Source organism: Acanthaster planci, linkage group LG18 (assembly GCF_054643075.1).
Source record: "Acanthaster planci isolate LZ-2023a linkage group LG18, COTS_SCS, whole genome shotgun sequence".
NCBI classification, from domain to species: Eukaryota; Metazoa; Echinodermata; class Asteroidea; order Valvatida; family Acanthasteridae; genus Acanthaster; species Acanthaster planci.
In genome coordinates this window covers 9,314,542-9,331,142 of record NC_141794.1, presented here as the reverse complement: position 1 = coordinate 9,331,142, position 16,601 = coordinate 9,314,542, and the positions used below count along the sequence as shown (strand labels likewise).

The window sequence follows — 16,601 nt, the reverse complement described above, 5'->3', positions numbered from 1 at the left end:
CCTGGTCAAACTAAAGTTGTCGCTGAAACCTGTTGCAAGGGGATGTTAATACTAGGTAACAGAGTGCCCTCTTTTGTCCAAACAAGAGTCAAGGATCAACCTCTTGCCGTTGGGCGAGTTGGCAGAAGAATTTCTCTTACCAGCTGGGTATTACATGTACTGCTCCTACCCTGTCCAGTGCTACAACAGGTGCATAATCTATAGAACTTTGCATGACTGGGCAGTCAACAGCAGTGACATATAAACTACCTCAATTCTGAGATGAGAGCAAGTCATCTTGAACATCGTCACTGTTGGATCTATGGGTGGCCTGCACGCTGGGAATCATTCATTGTTTGGTACTGGGATCATTGACATTTATTTTTTCACTCTGAAAATTATGGTTTATTGTTGTATTAACCACAGATTCTGGACAAAATATTGCAATCCATATTACCCTTCCTGTTTATCTTGGTGATATCACTCATAGATGTGCTAATATGGGAGTAAAAAAGGTGAAATCCACTTGCAAGTTTTGTATCAAAGATACATGATTAAAATGGAAAAAAAGGCAAACTGAATGGCTTTTTTCTCAAAGTTTCCTGACAGTAAAACACGGCATTGCTTAGATGTACATGAATTGTAATGGCTACGCACCGCCTGACAAATTTAAAGCTCACTGCCCATTTCTGTTCATGTAAGTCATGTGAGATATACCTGCAGATGGCACACTTGCTGATTGAGACTGGGAATGGTAGAGATGACTCATTGTACGGAATGTGACAGATGGCACACTTGGGGCAAGACTCGGTGGCAGCGGTGGGATTCTCTGACATAATGCTAAAAGTGACCACAAAAAAAAACCTAAACAACAAAATGTCCATCACTGAAAGCCATTTTTAGTTGAAAACAAGTTTCTGACTGAAAATGGGGTTATTAGAATACTAGCTCTCTTAGCATTTGCTCCAGAACAAAAATTATTCAAACAAATACAGTTAACCTGAAAAATACAGTCCCGTGCTGACAATCTTCAAATCTGTCCTATCTTTAACCAACCCAACAGCCAAATTGGAGAGTCATGGTTGAGCTCATCCATTTAAGCAAGAGATTCAGCCACTGAAAGGATGGTAAATGTCTGATGATCCCACTAGAGTGAGGCATTACGCAGCTACCTTCCCACCTCAACAATTTATCAAGTGGAGCAACAATTCTAATAACAATAATATCACAGCATAAGGCACGCAGTCTCTACGTACCAAGTAGAGAGATATATGTAGGGATAAAGTGACTTGTCCAAGGTCGTAACATGTAAACAGCTGCTGGATTCCATCCCCCAACCAGAGCTGCCAACCCTTGCCACTAGGCCACATATTATAAACCCTGAGCAATTCCGGTTTAGATGATTTACGAATGTGCTCATTGTGAACATTCAGACAACATAAACCAATAAAGGAGGCTGGATGTTTGACAGAAGCCATCGCCTGACCTCTCTGCTAGCGGCGGCGATTTCTCTTGGCTGTTCTGTTGCAGGTGCTGTTGGAAGTCTGGGCGATCGAGGGACGTGGTCAGCAGCACGGACTGCGGCTGGGCTAGCAGGGGAACCCCTGCATGTTGGAACGCTGCTAGGTTGACGATGGCGGCTGTCCCGGTGGCTGAAAGTAGGCAAATCTCATCGCTGGGAAAACAAAGCATGACTTCAATGCTTAAATGTATTCATGATTAAAATAGAACATTGCTTGGTAATATAACCCCCCCTCCCACTCGCAGACAGAGCTCACAAACTCATCACATAATACAGATTTTTTATTTTAACTCCAAAGGCATCTAACAGAACCACCGTGAGGACCGATTGCAAAATGCTATTCAAATCTGTTAATAAGTTCATGCTTGGGGACACGTAAAGCCACAATGATTTACTGTGAATGAACACGTAGGATCTGTATGCATGCCAAGGCAATTTCTGTGTTGCTCTAGGTGACATTTTAACTTGTCCCAACTCTTCAATGATTCCCATTTCTTTTGTACAGTCACAGATGCATTAACTACAAATAGCCCATGGAGGTTGCACATGTACAGAGCCCTCAAGTGTCCATGTCGTACAGTAACAAAGACATGAACTACAAAATAATCCATGGGAGTTAAGCATGTATGGAGTCGTCAAGCATCCAAGTGCCACGGCCACGCATAATAGGAAATACAGTTCACAACTTTGTCTTGGAACGTACAAAAAATAATGATACAGTAAGGGATATCAGTATTAATTCCAGCACCATGCCTGTGGTGTATGAACATTTCCAGATTTAGGCCAAAACTGTTTCTGCGCCTGGGACAAGCTTGCCATGAAACACCCGTAATGTCGGTATGGACTGGTAAAGCTCATGATAACACAGCAGCCCAAAGAAGTCAGTTCATGTGAAGAAACGGATCACAGTAGCTGCAACTCACCAAATGCTGGTTGTTTCTTTGTAGCCAACAACAGCATGGCACCCCATGGTAGCAGCATGGGATCTGATCTCTGTACGTATCTCTGTCCACCATGCATCTCTCGTCTCTGGCTCGTCTGAAACAACAAGTGCAGATTTATCACATACGGTGGAAAGTACTTGACGTTGGAATACGAGATAAGATTCTAGGAAGTATTGCATCATTTATTGAACAAAACCAAGCAATAACGAAAAAATGCAGACAACTGGAACACAATCTGTATTACAATGAGTTAGGGAATGTGAGCCAGTAGATAAAGTCTGTTAACTCCTGACCATGTCCTAAATGGCTCAGATCCATCAGCTGAGCATACATACTAACTCTATGACCCTGACCAAGTTAAGTTCCCCTATTAAATCAATTTAAATTTGAAATTAGGGTACCTATGCAGGTAGAGCCACATGTGCAATATTATAAATTAGTCTCGTGGCCTAATGCACTTGGTCATTAATATTGAAACAGCAATTCACTACGAGACTATTGGTGTTATAAAAAGTGCTATTCAAACATTAATGGATAATGATGCCAATTAATAAAACACTTAAAAAAACACCCCCACAACCAAGAGTCTAATACAGACATGATTAACAGAAAGAGGTATAAACTTTTCCCCTACAAGTACAAGGAGAACTATATTTTGAAGGACAGCAATTGGGCCACGGGATGGAAGTGCACTCACGCCTCCTTTCTTTAAAAAGGAACACTGGAGACATTTATGATCATACCAACTATTCTTCAGTATAACCATCAAACGGCAAGTTCGTGAAACTGCTGGTGCAATGCTTGGGCCAGGCAATGGGGGGGCTCACAAGCGCACAGTGATCTCATGTTAGGACTGGCTCAAGTTAAGGGGAAGAATTACAGTTCAGTGCAGAAACGGTTCTAATTGTTGAATGTCCAGTTCCCTTGTTTTTATTGGAATAATGGAGAAAGTACCTGGGTTGTGGATTCTGTCCAGCAGTTTGACTGACCGTGCAGTAACCACTCCCCCAAGATGAACAAGGAATCCTGGGGGGAACTTTTTGATTGTGAAAAATGGGTACTCCTTGAAAAAAACAAGAACAGAAAAAAAGCATTAATGTTATCCTTCATGGAAATTCATAATCATGAGCAGAGCAACGAAACTGCAAACATGACTCTGCTGCCTGCTTCAATCTAGCACGTTACATTTGAGAATTTACAAGTTCTCTCTGATATTTAAAAATATCCAAAAGGGTCAAAAGAGCTGTGGGTTTGATATCAACATTAACCCTTGATCTTTTATGTCCCCTAAATCACTTCAATGTCCACTTAGCACAACTGCCCCTAGCCCAGGTTGGGCGTTGTCTGCATTGCATTGCGACGAACATTCAGGGTATGATAGTCTTCCTACAGAGCGAAATTTTTGTTACTTTTTCTCACATTTTTACCTGGCAAAGACAGCTCAAATGTCATTCACAAGTGCCTTGTATCCCGAATTCCATAAATGCTGTGTTGAAATTACTAAAAACGTATTTTGCAGGAAATTTAGACCAACTCCACACTTTCTCTCGTGAATAATCTACGTTCATCTTGTACACGTACTTGCACAAGTGTGAAATGCATAGTAACCGACCCCCCTTACGTGTGGGCGGAAGAGCTGTGGGCATGAAGAAGTTGCAGATAGGTCCCAAATGGGCTTCCAACACTATGGCTAGGTCTGTTGTCTGCATGTCTCCACGCATTTCAAATGGAGCGAAGACCTAGACCTAGCTCTAAACAACACAACTGACAGAATGTGGGTCGTGCTTGGAGACCATTTCACGTTTACGCTTATGTGTACAACCAGATGATAGGTCCCAAATGGGCTTCCAACACTATGGCTAGGTCTGTTGTCTGCACGTCTCCATGCATTTCAAATGGAGCGAAGACCTAGACCTAGCTCTAGACAACACAACTGACAGAATGTGGGCCGTGCTTGGAGACCATTTCACGTTTACGCTTATGTGTACAACCAGATGAACGTAGATCGTTCACGAATCGCGATGGAAAGCGTGGAGCTTTGTAAAATTTCCTGCAAAATACATGTTTACCTACATAATTAGTAATTTCAACACAGCATTTATGGAATTTGGAGTACAAGGCACTTATGAATGATATTTGAGCTGTCTTTGCCAGGTAAAAATGTGAGGAAAAAAGGTTAACCACTACCAGCCGGGAACTCCAAAATCGGAGCCGTATGGTTTATATGTGTGGCCAGGGTCTCCAACCTCGGACAAAGGAAACAGGGCCCTGTAACAAAAGACCGTACTCCGAACAAAAGACCAGGCTGCTGGGCATTACGGACATTTTTCACTCTCAAAAGTGGTGATAATCCAGCGTTATTTTGAAACCGTATACCAGGGTTTGGGGCATTTAGAGCAAACGGATTACCACCGGGGACAAAAGCTCTCCACCACCGCAGCGATGAGCCACACAGCACCGCTGCATGCTAATCTGGCCCCTATTGAAAAGAGGTCAGCAGTGCACTGAGCCAGGTTTGTGAACAAAAGATAGTTGTATAACACCGCACAATCTGGGCTCTGTTTACAAGGCTGCAGGCCTGGCTGAAATATTCGAGCGTCAATTAAGGTCACCTGTCAACTTAGAGTAGTGCCTAAAGTTTACTCCGTGCGGCTATAAACGACTGTTAAATGGAATGATGAATTGTTGAAGGATTTTGAAAACGGAAAAAATGATAGTCATGCCGGCCCAGCATCATCAACGTTGAAGAATGCCCAGGCATGAAGTGGTAAAACAAAGTTCGCACTGTTGCAGGCCTTTCATACCCTGGATGTGAGTCATAGTATACATGAAGACAACGTCTAATCTGGGCTAAACTGCCCCATGTTTTGTTGTAGAAACGCTACTACAGTGGAAGTCAGCAACACAGTCCAAGGAATGCCAAGCCAATGCTTTCAAACACAACCAATTCATTCCAGTTGGAGTCTTTACAGACATAGCAATGGCATCCTCTAGAGCCCTTTGTGTGGAGGTACATGTAAGGTACTCAGAGTAATGTATAAAGAAAGGTGCCCGAGGAGGCTTGCTTCATGCTAGAAATGACTTTGTGTACAAATACACACATTACAATGCTTTTCTTGCTCGATGTATGAAGAAATTTTCATCTTAGACTTACCAGAATATCAATAGTTATTGGCGGTAGAGTTGGCTTGGGTAGGAGTGACATCCTCTGGGATAGTCCACCACTTCCTCCACTGCCAGCCTTCTCTTGGCTGCCGACAGACCCCACTATAAGGCAGACAAACACACCGATCAAACGCAATCATTGGAGAAATTCTCAGCAGAAAATGTGCAGGTCCGGGCATGACCAGTGCAAATTTGAAGAGAGCAGCACCTCTCCTCTAAGCGTGGATTACGTGGCTATGCCAACCTTTAAACGTGGACCCATGAACAAAGAAGGTCCTCATACTGTACGTTGTGTGGCCCAAGTCAAATCTACACCTTGCAAGAGTACAACACGCAAGTAAGCGAGAGCATGCACTTGATCAAACCATGAGTATACTTTGTATTATGTGGTCATTTCAAGATGGCAGAAAGGTGACTATTGATGCACATACAACACTATCGTTCACCTGCAAGTAATAAGATTAACACAGACAAAAGCAGCCCATGTTCAGACTGTCATGCATATATCATTTAACGCTTGGTCAACTAGTAAAATCCCATTTAAAAAAATTAAAACACAGCACATGGGGAAAAAATAACCCTGCTAATGAATACAGTTGCAATACCATGACACAGAATTTCATGGCTACAAAAGTATTATTTGACTTGAATTCTCAGAGCTTACCAATGTGGGCTGACGACAGGTCTGAGTCAGATGAATGCCGACATGGAGTCACCTTGGATGGTGACCTAGGGGTTGGTTGGGAAATCTGCTGGGTGTATAGTGGGGAACCAATCATGCTTCCATCTGGCGCATCTTCAATGGCAGAAAAGCTGTAGGACGGAAATGAAACCATCTTCACAAACGTTCACAATTTTCACTGTTCTCTTAGAATACTAACAAAGCTGCCCAACTTCCTCAGGTTTGGAAAAGAGTATGCACAGGTCAAAAGGAAAATGGTTCAGTTTGCTTGACAAGAAAGGATTTTATCAACTCAGTCAAATTCCTAATGGGTCATTAGTTTGCTCAGCAGCGGCGATACAGATTTTGTGAGCTGAGTGGAAAACACACTAGTTATGGTTTCTCACACACTGAAGGACTACAATTTCCATTTCCCCAATCTGCAAAATATCTTTAAAATTACCAGTGATAACAACATGAGTCTGAACGGAAGTGGAAGCATACTTCCCAATTATCGCAGACCAATAATATTTTTAGAGTAGTTGGGGCAATGTTTCTGCCATTTCTGAGGGCTAAGTGTATCATGACATCGCGATTGGATTGATCTGCATGTTACAATAGCTTATGACTGTCACTCTGATCTACACCTTAACATCATCATCCCAACTTCACCGCGGACCAGCAAAGTAAGCCAGTTTGGTATGTCAACAGTAAATGTTGACGATAAAACACACTGTAGTAGGTCTTTGAGGAAGTCAATATGTACGTGCGAGGTCGACCCTCTCAGCACAGCTATAATTGACTCACACACACACTGAACACATTCAAACAGTCATGGCTCAGTCACGACATGGTTCTCCGATGACCTTGCCTTATTGAAATACCGAATTGACTCATTGGCAGAGTGTCATCGGCATCGTGGAAGTCAGAAGCACCGAATCTTCTCAAGTAAAGTTTTCTTTGAATGAAGGAAAGTTGCAGGTACTTACTCCTTTGGATTGAGCTGATCCTGTGGTGGGCTGGTAGACAGAGGTGAGGTCATTGGATTGGTTTTATGTATCAGTGCTGCTGTGCCGATGCCTCGGACCACAATGCCAGATTCTCCTTCCAGATCAAAGCATTGCCAGTAACTAAAGCCAAGAAAGATCAATTGGATGTAACATAGAAACAAAACAGCTTTGTGAAATACTGACAATGGTATAAAGTGTGATTCCCTGAGTTCATCATTTTTTGCTGACCCCCAACCAGTCTCTGGCCACCCTGATACACCCAACCCAGCTACATCCAATGCAGTTCAAACAAGAACTTAACAGAGAGCAGAAAAATAGAACACACACAGATACATTCTGCGTAGCACTGTCCACTGTAATACATCTACATCACAAGTGTGACTATGGGGAATCTTGCTGTATGTGCTGACTGCAAAATCCAGCAGTACGAGGCGCTTTCAATATGCACGTTTTTGGGTGCCTTGCGTACACGATGCATTCATGCGTTTCACTTCCACGGACACAAAAAATGACTCCATTAACATAACACACATGTGCTTTGCGTTTGGCCCTCAAAACTGCCCCAGGAGCAATTTTGACGGATATAGTAGGATACAGTTAAAACAAGAATTTGTGAATGATGTTAATTAGAAGTCAAATCATGCGAAACAGCAAACATCAAAGGAAGGCTTTGGTCAGAGTTCATAGCGTGGGACACAGCTTGACACTTGCCCTGACATAGACATGTGACTGACTTGAGATTTCCATGTGGTGACTCATCAATTACACGTACAACTTTGTACTATACGGACACCCATTTTCTTTAACAGTAAGTAATTTCAAAAAGCCTAAACATGAAAAAGGTGTTTGCAAAGTTGCAAATGGTACAAGATTACCGGACTTTGAAGAAGCTGTCTCCTTCTGAACCAAGCAGTGTAGCACATACATGTACAACACCAAAGCTAACCCCAGGATGATGAACGCCATGCTTACCCCAAGACAGCATTGCCTTCTCTCTCAAGCACCTTCAGTCCAATCTTCCGCTGTAGCTCACCAGACAGCTTAGTGAACAACTGCTGTCTAGCCTCATTGGAAGCCCTCGGTGTTCGGATCATATCAATCCACTGCAATCAAATCATTCTTTATAATGAGAGCTCAACCATCATATAGTCTTCATTTGGCCAGAGCACTACAGCTTGCTTTTCCCTGCACCAATTACTCATGAGGAGACCGGTCTTTCGCCACTTTCAAACTCTGGAAAGTTTTGCCCCTTATAATTTGTCGATCCTCATCAATGTTTGCATTTGAATCACCTTTGAAAAGCCTCACATTTTGGTGTTGGGGGTGAAATTGACCAATGATACAAATAGCTGAAAACAGCTGAAAAAAGGCACGAAGAAGCTGAACTGTGAAAATCTCCAATACTTTTGCACACAACCAGTGAGGAAAAAAAGCTGAAATCCAAAAGAAAAAAGCTGAAATCAGCTAAAAAGCGGAGAAATCTCACCCCTGTAGTGTTGAAGGAGTTGGTATTCATTTTTAATCACTGGTTTTGTTAATCAAATTGAATTTCACATAAAAACTTTAAGCTCATTTTGTAATGTGGGCCATGAGCATCTTGCTAGGCAGATACTGTCGACTATAAATGCTCATAATGATTATTAAACTGATTATTAATTCCTGGGGTAAATTTGAGAGCTGCAGGCAAGATTGTTAATCAGCTGGTCAACAGTGTTGAGTACAGTGCATTGCCATATTTGCTGGGAAGTGGTGGGTAGGTCTTCACTATATTGAGGTGGACAATTTCTTTCAACTCAAGACAGTGTTTTTGTTCCCATTGTATCGTTTTTGGTCCCCACAGAATCTCTGTTCTTGTAACACGTTTAGTTCCCACAGAACAAGTATATGCATGATATGCAATGAAAAACATGGGCAGGTTTGTCCCCTAAGTTCAATATGAGATCTTTGAATGAGAAACCAGATTAACTGAGTTTTTGTTTTAAACAGTTGATGCCAGAGGACATGTCATCCTGAAGGATTTTCCAGTGACAATATCATGGAAGATGTGGAAACGTGTCCTGGTAATGTACTGCACAGCAGAGGGTGATGGGTTAAACTGTCATAACTGCTCAACTTGCGAAGCTTTGAAAGACTGGTCAAGGTACAGCAGAATAGCCCTTAAATCAAAATCTTAGCCAAAAGGCAAGTGATTTCCAGCAAATTTGGCTCATCAGGCTGGTGCTTATCTGCGGTTTCCTCGGCATGAATATTTAGTTTCTATTCCTCCACTGGATGGGATGCCAGTCCACTGTCACAGGCTGCTCCCCATATAATGCCATTATATCTACTTATACTCATGGGTGAAGGAATAGTGGCATGTAGGGGTGGAGTGGCTTGCTTGCTAGGCCACAACCGGTGGCTAGCACCTCAATTCAAACCCCTAACCCGCTGGTCACCAGCACCAATACTTACGAACCTTAGCCACAAGTTAACTCTTGGGTTTTATTACTTTCTCAAGTAGCTGGTCAAATGTTACCTACAGCTCTAACAAGGTACAACATTTAGGAGCTGATATTTGACTGACGATGTTATATTAAGCCTCTTACCTGATACTCAGGGTCATCATTGACAACCAGTTCCTCTACAAAGCCATGAACAGCACTCACAGTGTAACATGTAGGGATTCCGCTTGCTAAAAGTAAGACATACACAAAATAGCCCAGTTAGTGGAATACAGGTTTGATAGTCCAATCTCCACAGTGTCAAAGTTAAACCTCTTACTGTTGGCTCATTCAAAACCTTCCATTCTTTTGATGCCCTGAAACTGTCATGCAAATGACCCCATCATCAAACTGGAAGAAGTTTGAAACTTTACCCAGTTCCCAGCAAGATAATTTTCAGCTTAAACTTTTTTTTGACAAATACCTCAAATTAAATAGCTGGACAAATAACTTTCAATTCTGAAACCTGAGGCATGGCGATCAGGGATTGTTATGTACGGCATCTACTTGTACATTAATTTGGAAAGAAATCAAATGGGAGGGAAATATTTCGTCAATCACTATCGATACACTGAGATGGAGTAAATTATATCAAAGAGCACTAGTGCAGATGAATATCTTGTACAATTTATTAGGCCTATCAGCCCCGAGCTGGACCAAGAGAAGGTGCTATATTCCTAGCAATAGAGGCTCCTTTGGTGGGAACTACACTTCCATAGTTCACGAATGACTATGAAATAAATGCACACATTACGGTAGCATTGCTATATGTACGAAAAAATTAACATTCCCCACCAACATGGTTCTTTTCAACCAATGAGGGGGTGCTTCAGCTCAGGGTGGATATAATCAACAAAAGGTCCAGCCCAAGACATTCTCACAACGTCAAAATCAGGCCCACATTTTGGCCACACAACTTCAATTCTTCAAAATCTTCTACTCATGCAAGGAGGATTTTGAAGGATTTGGCAAAGTAAGGGTGGACGCTTACAACTGAAGAACTGGACTCCACAGGAAGACTCCTTAAATTTGCTGACGTTTTCTAAGAGATCCACCTTGACTACCACACTGATCTCCCCTCTCATGCCGTGCATGGTGTCATAAATAGGTAGCCAGCCTGATATCTCGGATGGTCCATCTTTCAAAAGTAGGGGGTTTAAATCTATGTACACCTGATGAAAGGGATGAAAAGAAAATTTACTCTTACACCAGCATCTGTGACCTCAAGACATCTCCTGCACTGCATCTTCAAACGGTTACTTCTGACGCAGTCAGAGATTTACAATAAACTGAGACTAGAGGTTTTAATGTTGCAATTAAAACTGGGAGCAAATGAATATTCTATTAACACTGATCACTAGAATCAGCTACCGTATATTGGTATTATTGATCCAACTATATACAAAATCACTTGCAATATCGCACACAATTGTACACTATAATCAGGACAATAGCATCTCGCGTCTATGAGTATCTCCGGCCACAATTTAGCAAGATTTAAGAAATGAACAATACTTCTTGCCCTGTTTCTATTCCTTTTAAATTTTCTAATCAATAATTAACTTTTTGAGTTGTAGGATTTCTGTCGCTTTCATTTGAATCTGCTTGAAACAGGCCTCCATGGTGAAATTATTCTCATTTCAAACAAAACAAAATTTTCTCTTTTCATGAATTTTGCATTTGAATGTTCAAATTCAGAAATCAATATTCAAACATTCGATGATGTATCGAATATTTGGACGTTCAGCACAACCCTACCATACATACCATTAGTAAAATTCTTTTGGTCAATTATCAAACTGTGAAGGTTACGCTAATGTTTTTTCTTCAAGATTTAAGACATCTGTGAAAACCAAAGATCACAGGCTAAATTATGTAATATTAGCATTGTTTTGGAAAATGGTGATAGCTTACCTTACCAATGGCATCATGGGCACTGTACGTGTCATAGTCCATAATTCTACAATATCAAACAAAACTTGGCTAAATATGTTTTTCCCATCAAGAAAATAACAACATGGCACGGAAGATGAGTTTAGCTCCAACCCTTATCTTCTGCTTTGAAATTTCAACTTGGAAGCAGTTGGAAGGTATTGCGACATCGTAACACGTGCATAAAACTTGAAAGTTTCAGAAAATGTAAGTTGCTCCTGTTTTCTGACATAGTAAAGGGATACTGGAAGGCTACTAGAAAGAATAACTGGGCACTTGACTTTGGATAAATCAATTTCACTGGATATTTTTGGGGGGAAGGGGGTTGGATGGGAGAGTTATGGCTACATCAATGATAAGTTAAAGGAGCTTCAAGATGGAAAGAACCTCAATTATAGACAAAACTTGGGCCAAAAGACAAACTTCAAAGAAATGATTCAAGAGGGCATAACACAATTGCTTTTTTCATACCTCTGTCTTGGATACTGTCCGTTTATTGGCCCAGAACGATCACATGACTGGGCGACATATCCACATGTCACACTCATCATGAGACATTTCATTCAACTACGCGCACGAAACAGAAGAGAACGAATATTTGCAGTCGTTCGGTCAGTTTTGCGTGGCATCCATGATACATTTTGTGCATAGGCTACCAGGGAATTCAATCGGTGATTGCACTCTTATAACAGACTCATTCCCGTCCCCACGGCAGAGACCGTTAACCAGACTATATAAATGTACTCACTGGTACCGTACTAGTTTCATGTTAGAGTTTACGCAATTAACGAAAGTGAGGGGGCAGTGCATTTGCAAGCGTTATCGTTTACGTCTGTTAAGTTTACTGTACAGTTTTACAGTAGGCTTATCATCTTCTGAAATATACAGCTTGTTTCTTTTGATAAATTCCTGAAGACAGAGATATGACAAAATGCACACTGCCCTCGGCTTTGCCTCAGGAGGGCGCTATGCCTCCCTCAGGTGTTCAAGACGTCACATCCCACACCACAGCAATTAACAAATGTTAATTGCTGCACAATGGAAGTATCTAAACCTTCATATACTGGTACCGGTGTGTCACATCTTGTGTAAAGATTAGAATCTCATTGATGTTCATACCTCAGCTGCAGTGGTTCATCCTGAAGCTCTTCATCATCAACCTTTAAATGAACAAACGGCGTTGGCCAAATTGTTAACAACCTATCTAGAGGTGTGGAATTTCACTTAGGCAAGGGAGGCATACCTGGAGACACCTTCATGAAGTCTTTTCAAACATTATTTGAAGGATGCGAATGATGAAAGTTTAAGACAAATGAAGATACAGCATCAATGGCAAATGAACAATATGTGTGTATGTAAAAGTACCTAACGCCTATGAATTCGATTTCCTAGTTTAGGGTCAATGAATCATACTTTTGAGAATTTGAAGTTTGAAAATTTGGGACTGTCGACACTCGGAATTGAACATTTTGAATATTTACTTCATAAAAACGGGAATTTGTTCTTGATATTTTTGTATTCTCACCTCAAATTTGAACCACTCTGATTGCCACTGTGGATTAAGAGACTTCCGACAGACTTCTGTCTTGTGGGTTACTTGCCCAAGTTTGACCTGAAAACAACATTGACAGTGAAAAAAATTCTGCTCAGAGCAAATCCTCAACAGAGCAAGGAATCAGACACAGCTGCTGATCTTGAAAATGCATCTTACCCTAATCAATCTTATCCTTTCTGCATTTTTGTCAAATTAGCTAGTCAGAAGGGTACAGGACGTTCCCAAGGCAGGACAGCCTCAGGGTCAAAGGTTGCAAGCCACAACAGTAAATCCGACAGTGGCATTAAATTGGACCAGCTCCAAGTATCTCAACAGTGGAATGCCGCTATACTGAACACCGCTATACCGAACGCCGCTATACCGAACGTTTGGCTGTACCGAACATCGTCCTTGGCTCCCAATATTTTGTCCACAGAACCTACCGAACACTATTCAGTTGCCTTTGCAATTCCCAAATGTAAACAATCGGTGTTTTCAATGTTGGAAAGTGACAAGTGGTCATTATTTCCCCAAGGATTAGAAGGGAAAGCCACTAGTTGTCAATGGTATTGAATAGACACTGGTTTTGCAACTCCACATGATCAGGTGCGGAAGAAAACTGCACGTACATGCACGGTGGCATTGCACTAACAACAGTCTAAAGAGGGCGCCGCTGATAAACAAATCAACCGAGATTCGCCACAGCATGCATCAGAGATCAATCCTGAGCGGTAATTTCCATGACTTTTAGGACAAACTTGATATCAACTTTTTGACTCAAGTCTAAATAAAAAACAAAAAGAATTCACAGATGCATTTCTAGAAAAACTTGAATGCAACGGCAAAACATCACAAAAACAGCGAACCAAGGTATCACAAGAGGGTGTACTTCGGTTAGACAAGAGAGGGCGCTATTCACCATAGCAACGAAACGTTCGGCAGTTAAATTCACTATACCGAACGACGGCTGTACCGAACACTTAGCATTCCACTGTAGTTTATTTTGGTAAATGTAACAAAGTGCACCAGGCTTTTACAGCGGATGCAACAAAGCACTATGGCTCAAAGCACTATCTTGCAAAATAAAAGATTCCAAGTATTCATTCCAATACAAGCACATATACGTGCATTATATAAGACAATTTGACCTCACACATCTTGAGCACTGATATGACCATGTGGCTGAACAGTTAGCCAAGTTGGTTCCATCAGGATATTTCACAGGGATAACTTGTATCAGAAGCCTATTGGTAAATCAATAGCATATCCAGTGAGGGAGGGGGTAGGGGACCGACAATTCCTTCTTCCTTCGCCCCCTTCCCCCGGAGTAATGTTGTTCTTTTGAAAGTGTCAACATTTAGGGGGTGGATGATTACTTTTATGAATGAAAAAAATTGTACAATTGTTTTTAGAAAAAAATTTCATCTTGCACCCCCCCAACCAAAGACCTGGATATATGCCACTGAGTTACATGTTTATGTTACGCCCCAACTATAGCATAAGTCCCAACTATAGTTGGGACAGTCCCAACTGTAGTGCTGCAGTTGGACTGGCCCAACTATTGTTGACCAATGTCTGTGGGAAATGTCTCAACATTATCCAAGTCAATGTGTCTCACACTTGACACAATTCATCAAAAATGTGGCACTTCATCTCTTCATCTAGCCCTATGACCAATGACATGACATTTGTAAACAATATGACTTTGGCACATGCTGGGCACATCATGCACACAGGACCTTTCTGCTGTAGTTGGGCCGGCCCAACTGTAGCACTCTAGTTGGGATGGGCCCAACTATACATGTAGTTGGGACTGATGCTATACTTGAGGCGTAACATACATGTATATAATACATGTATGCAGAGCCATGTTGTATCTGTGATCAAGATTACTGCATCTCCAGTCGAGTCTGCAGTGCCATGGAGTTTGAAACACACCCTCCATTCTCCAATGCTGAAGACATTCCATACATCATAAACTTGTTACTCTTCTTTCTACCACAAATGATTACCTCCCTGCCTACATACCTCAACAAATGCATCAGCAAGGTCACTGGCCCTATCCATCACTGGAAGGTCCCTTGCAGCAATAATCTGTACCTTCAGTTTGCCTGGCATAGTGGTCTACCATTCACAGCTACATCCAATGCACACTGAAATAAACAACACAGGGAATGTGCAAGCTCAACGTTCAAGACAGTCCTAGACTTTGGGACTATTAATCACGAGCAACAGTGCTCTATAAAAATGCACATGAAGCATTAACTACATGTAGGCCTAAAGTTCACCTCATGAATAAGAATTTACAATCTGCAAATGTACGTGTATGTGTGGCAATGAAGCTGCATAAAATGTCACACTAAAAATTACCTAAGAGAAACAACCGAACCAATTCTTGGTTTCAATTCTTGGCCAAAACACGCCCCTGGTCTCAATGTGGTCTCAATTTGCAAAATGTAAATTTGATTTATAGATCCCAGCCAAGTAGGCCTAAGTCCTGTAACCAGCAGACTCAACTCACCTTGAGTTTTAAGTCAAATTGTCTTCACTTAATGTAACTTTGTTTCGGTAACATAGTAACATTCATAGGACACTAAGTATGATAATGCTGATAATTGTAACGCGAAAAATTCTCGGCACTGCATGCGCTGCTTCTTAGGGGTGTGCGCCCTCTGGTGGCAGGAGCAAATATCGTATAGCGCCGCATAGCGGCGCAAGATGGAGAACTCTGCCAAAAAGGGTGTTATGGTTGCACTGCACCAAAAAGCGCCCGTAGAAAACAGTGCAAAATCACAGCGAAATAACACCACCTACTGACTCTTGAAAAGAGGTTGGCCTCCATTTTTTTACTGGAAATTCAAGATTATAGTCAGAAGTTCACTTTTCGTTTCAATTTTATAGGGGTTAGCCACTCGATTTTTTTTATTCGCCTTTCCCAGAAGATACCCCCAAAATAGTAGTAAAACTGTGCGCTCAGCTCTGAATGTAGCCGCCTGCCGATTTCATGTTGGGGATTTCTGTGAAAGAAATACCCCGAACTGGAAACTACCAGTCGAAAATGCGGGATTTATAAAAAATATCTCTATTATTCCTCCTGATTATGACCTGTCTTATCGTAAAAACCCTGTGGGAACACAAAATATTGATGAGTTCGCACGCAGAAATCCAAGGATTTGGTGGAATGCACACTTATCACCATGGTCGCCAGGCACACCAGGGTCGAGTTTGGGTGGCCGGTTCTTGACACAGGTTTCTTGTTCTCGCGCTCGAACGGCGGGAACACGACTCAAGAACACTGTTCTCGGATTCCTGAACAGCTGCAAAAAGTAGAGAGATGGCTTCCAAAGCCATAGACAATGGGAAGTTTTACAAAC

At 41.7% G+C, this 16,601-nt stretch overlaps 1 protein-coding gene across 1 annotated transcript in view; it reads right to left on the bottom strand.

Annotated features, from left to right (window-relative positions):
• Nucleotides 1–15,907, bottom strand: part of c2cd5 (C2 calcium dependent domain containing 5) — a 34,521-nt gene extending 18,614 nt beyond the window's left edge. Inside the window, exons 1-15 of the mRNA XM_022252300.2 lie at nt 15,749–15,907; nt 15,256–15,380; nt 13,219–13,305; nt 12,813–12,853; nt 11,676–11,721; nt 10,753–10,933; nt 9,867–9,952; nt 8,254–8,384; nt 7,261–7,401; nt 6,275–6,423; nt 5,600–5,712; nt 3,400–3,508; nt 2,425–2,539; nt 1,466–1,654; nt 697–819 (exon numbers count right to left, since the gene is read on the bottom strand). Of these exons, the coding sequence (XP_022107992.1) occupies nt 697–819; nt 1,466–1,654; nt 2,425–2,539; nt 3,400–3,508; nt 5,600–5,712; nt 6,275–6,423; nt 7,261–7,401; nt 8,254–8,384; nt 9,867–9,952; nt 10,753–10,933; nt 11,676–11,721; nt 12,813–12,853; nt 13,219–13,305; nt 15,256–15,345 (1,601 nt within the window). The 5' untranslated portion in view covers nt 15,346–15,380; nt 15,749–15,907. The remainder of the gene's footprint in view (nt 1–696; nt 820–1,465; nt 1,655–2,424; nt 2,540–3,399; nt 3,509–5,599; nt 5,713–6,274; nt 6,424–7,260; nt 7,402–8,253; nt 8,385–9,866; nt 9,953–10,752; nt 10,934–11,675; nt 11,722–12,812; nt 12,854–13,218; nt 13,306–15,255; nt 15,381–15,748) is intronic.
• Between the last annotated feature and the right edge of the window lie 694 nt (nt 15,908–16,601).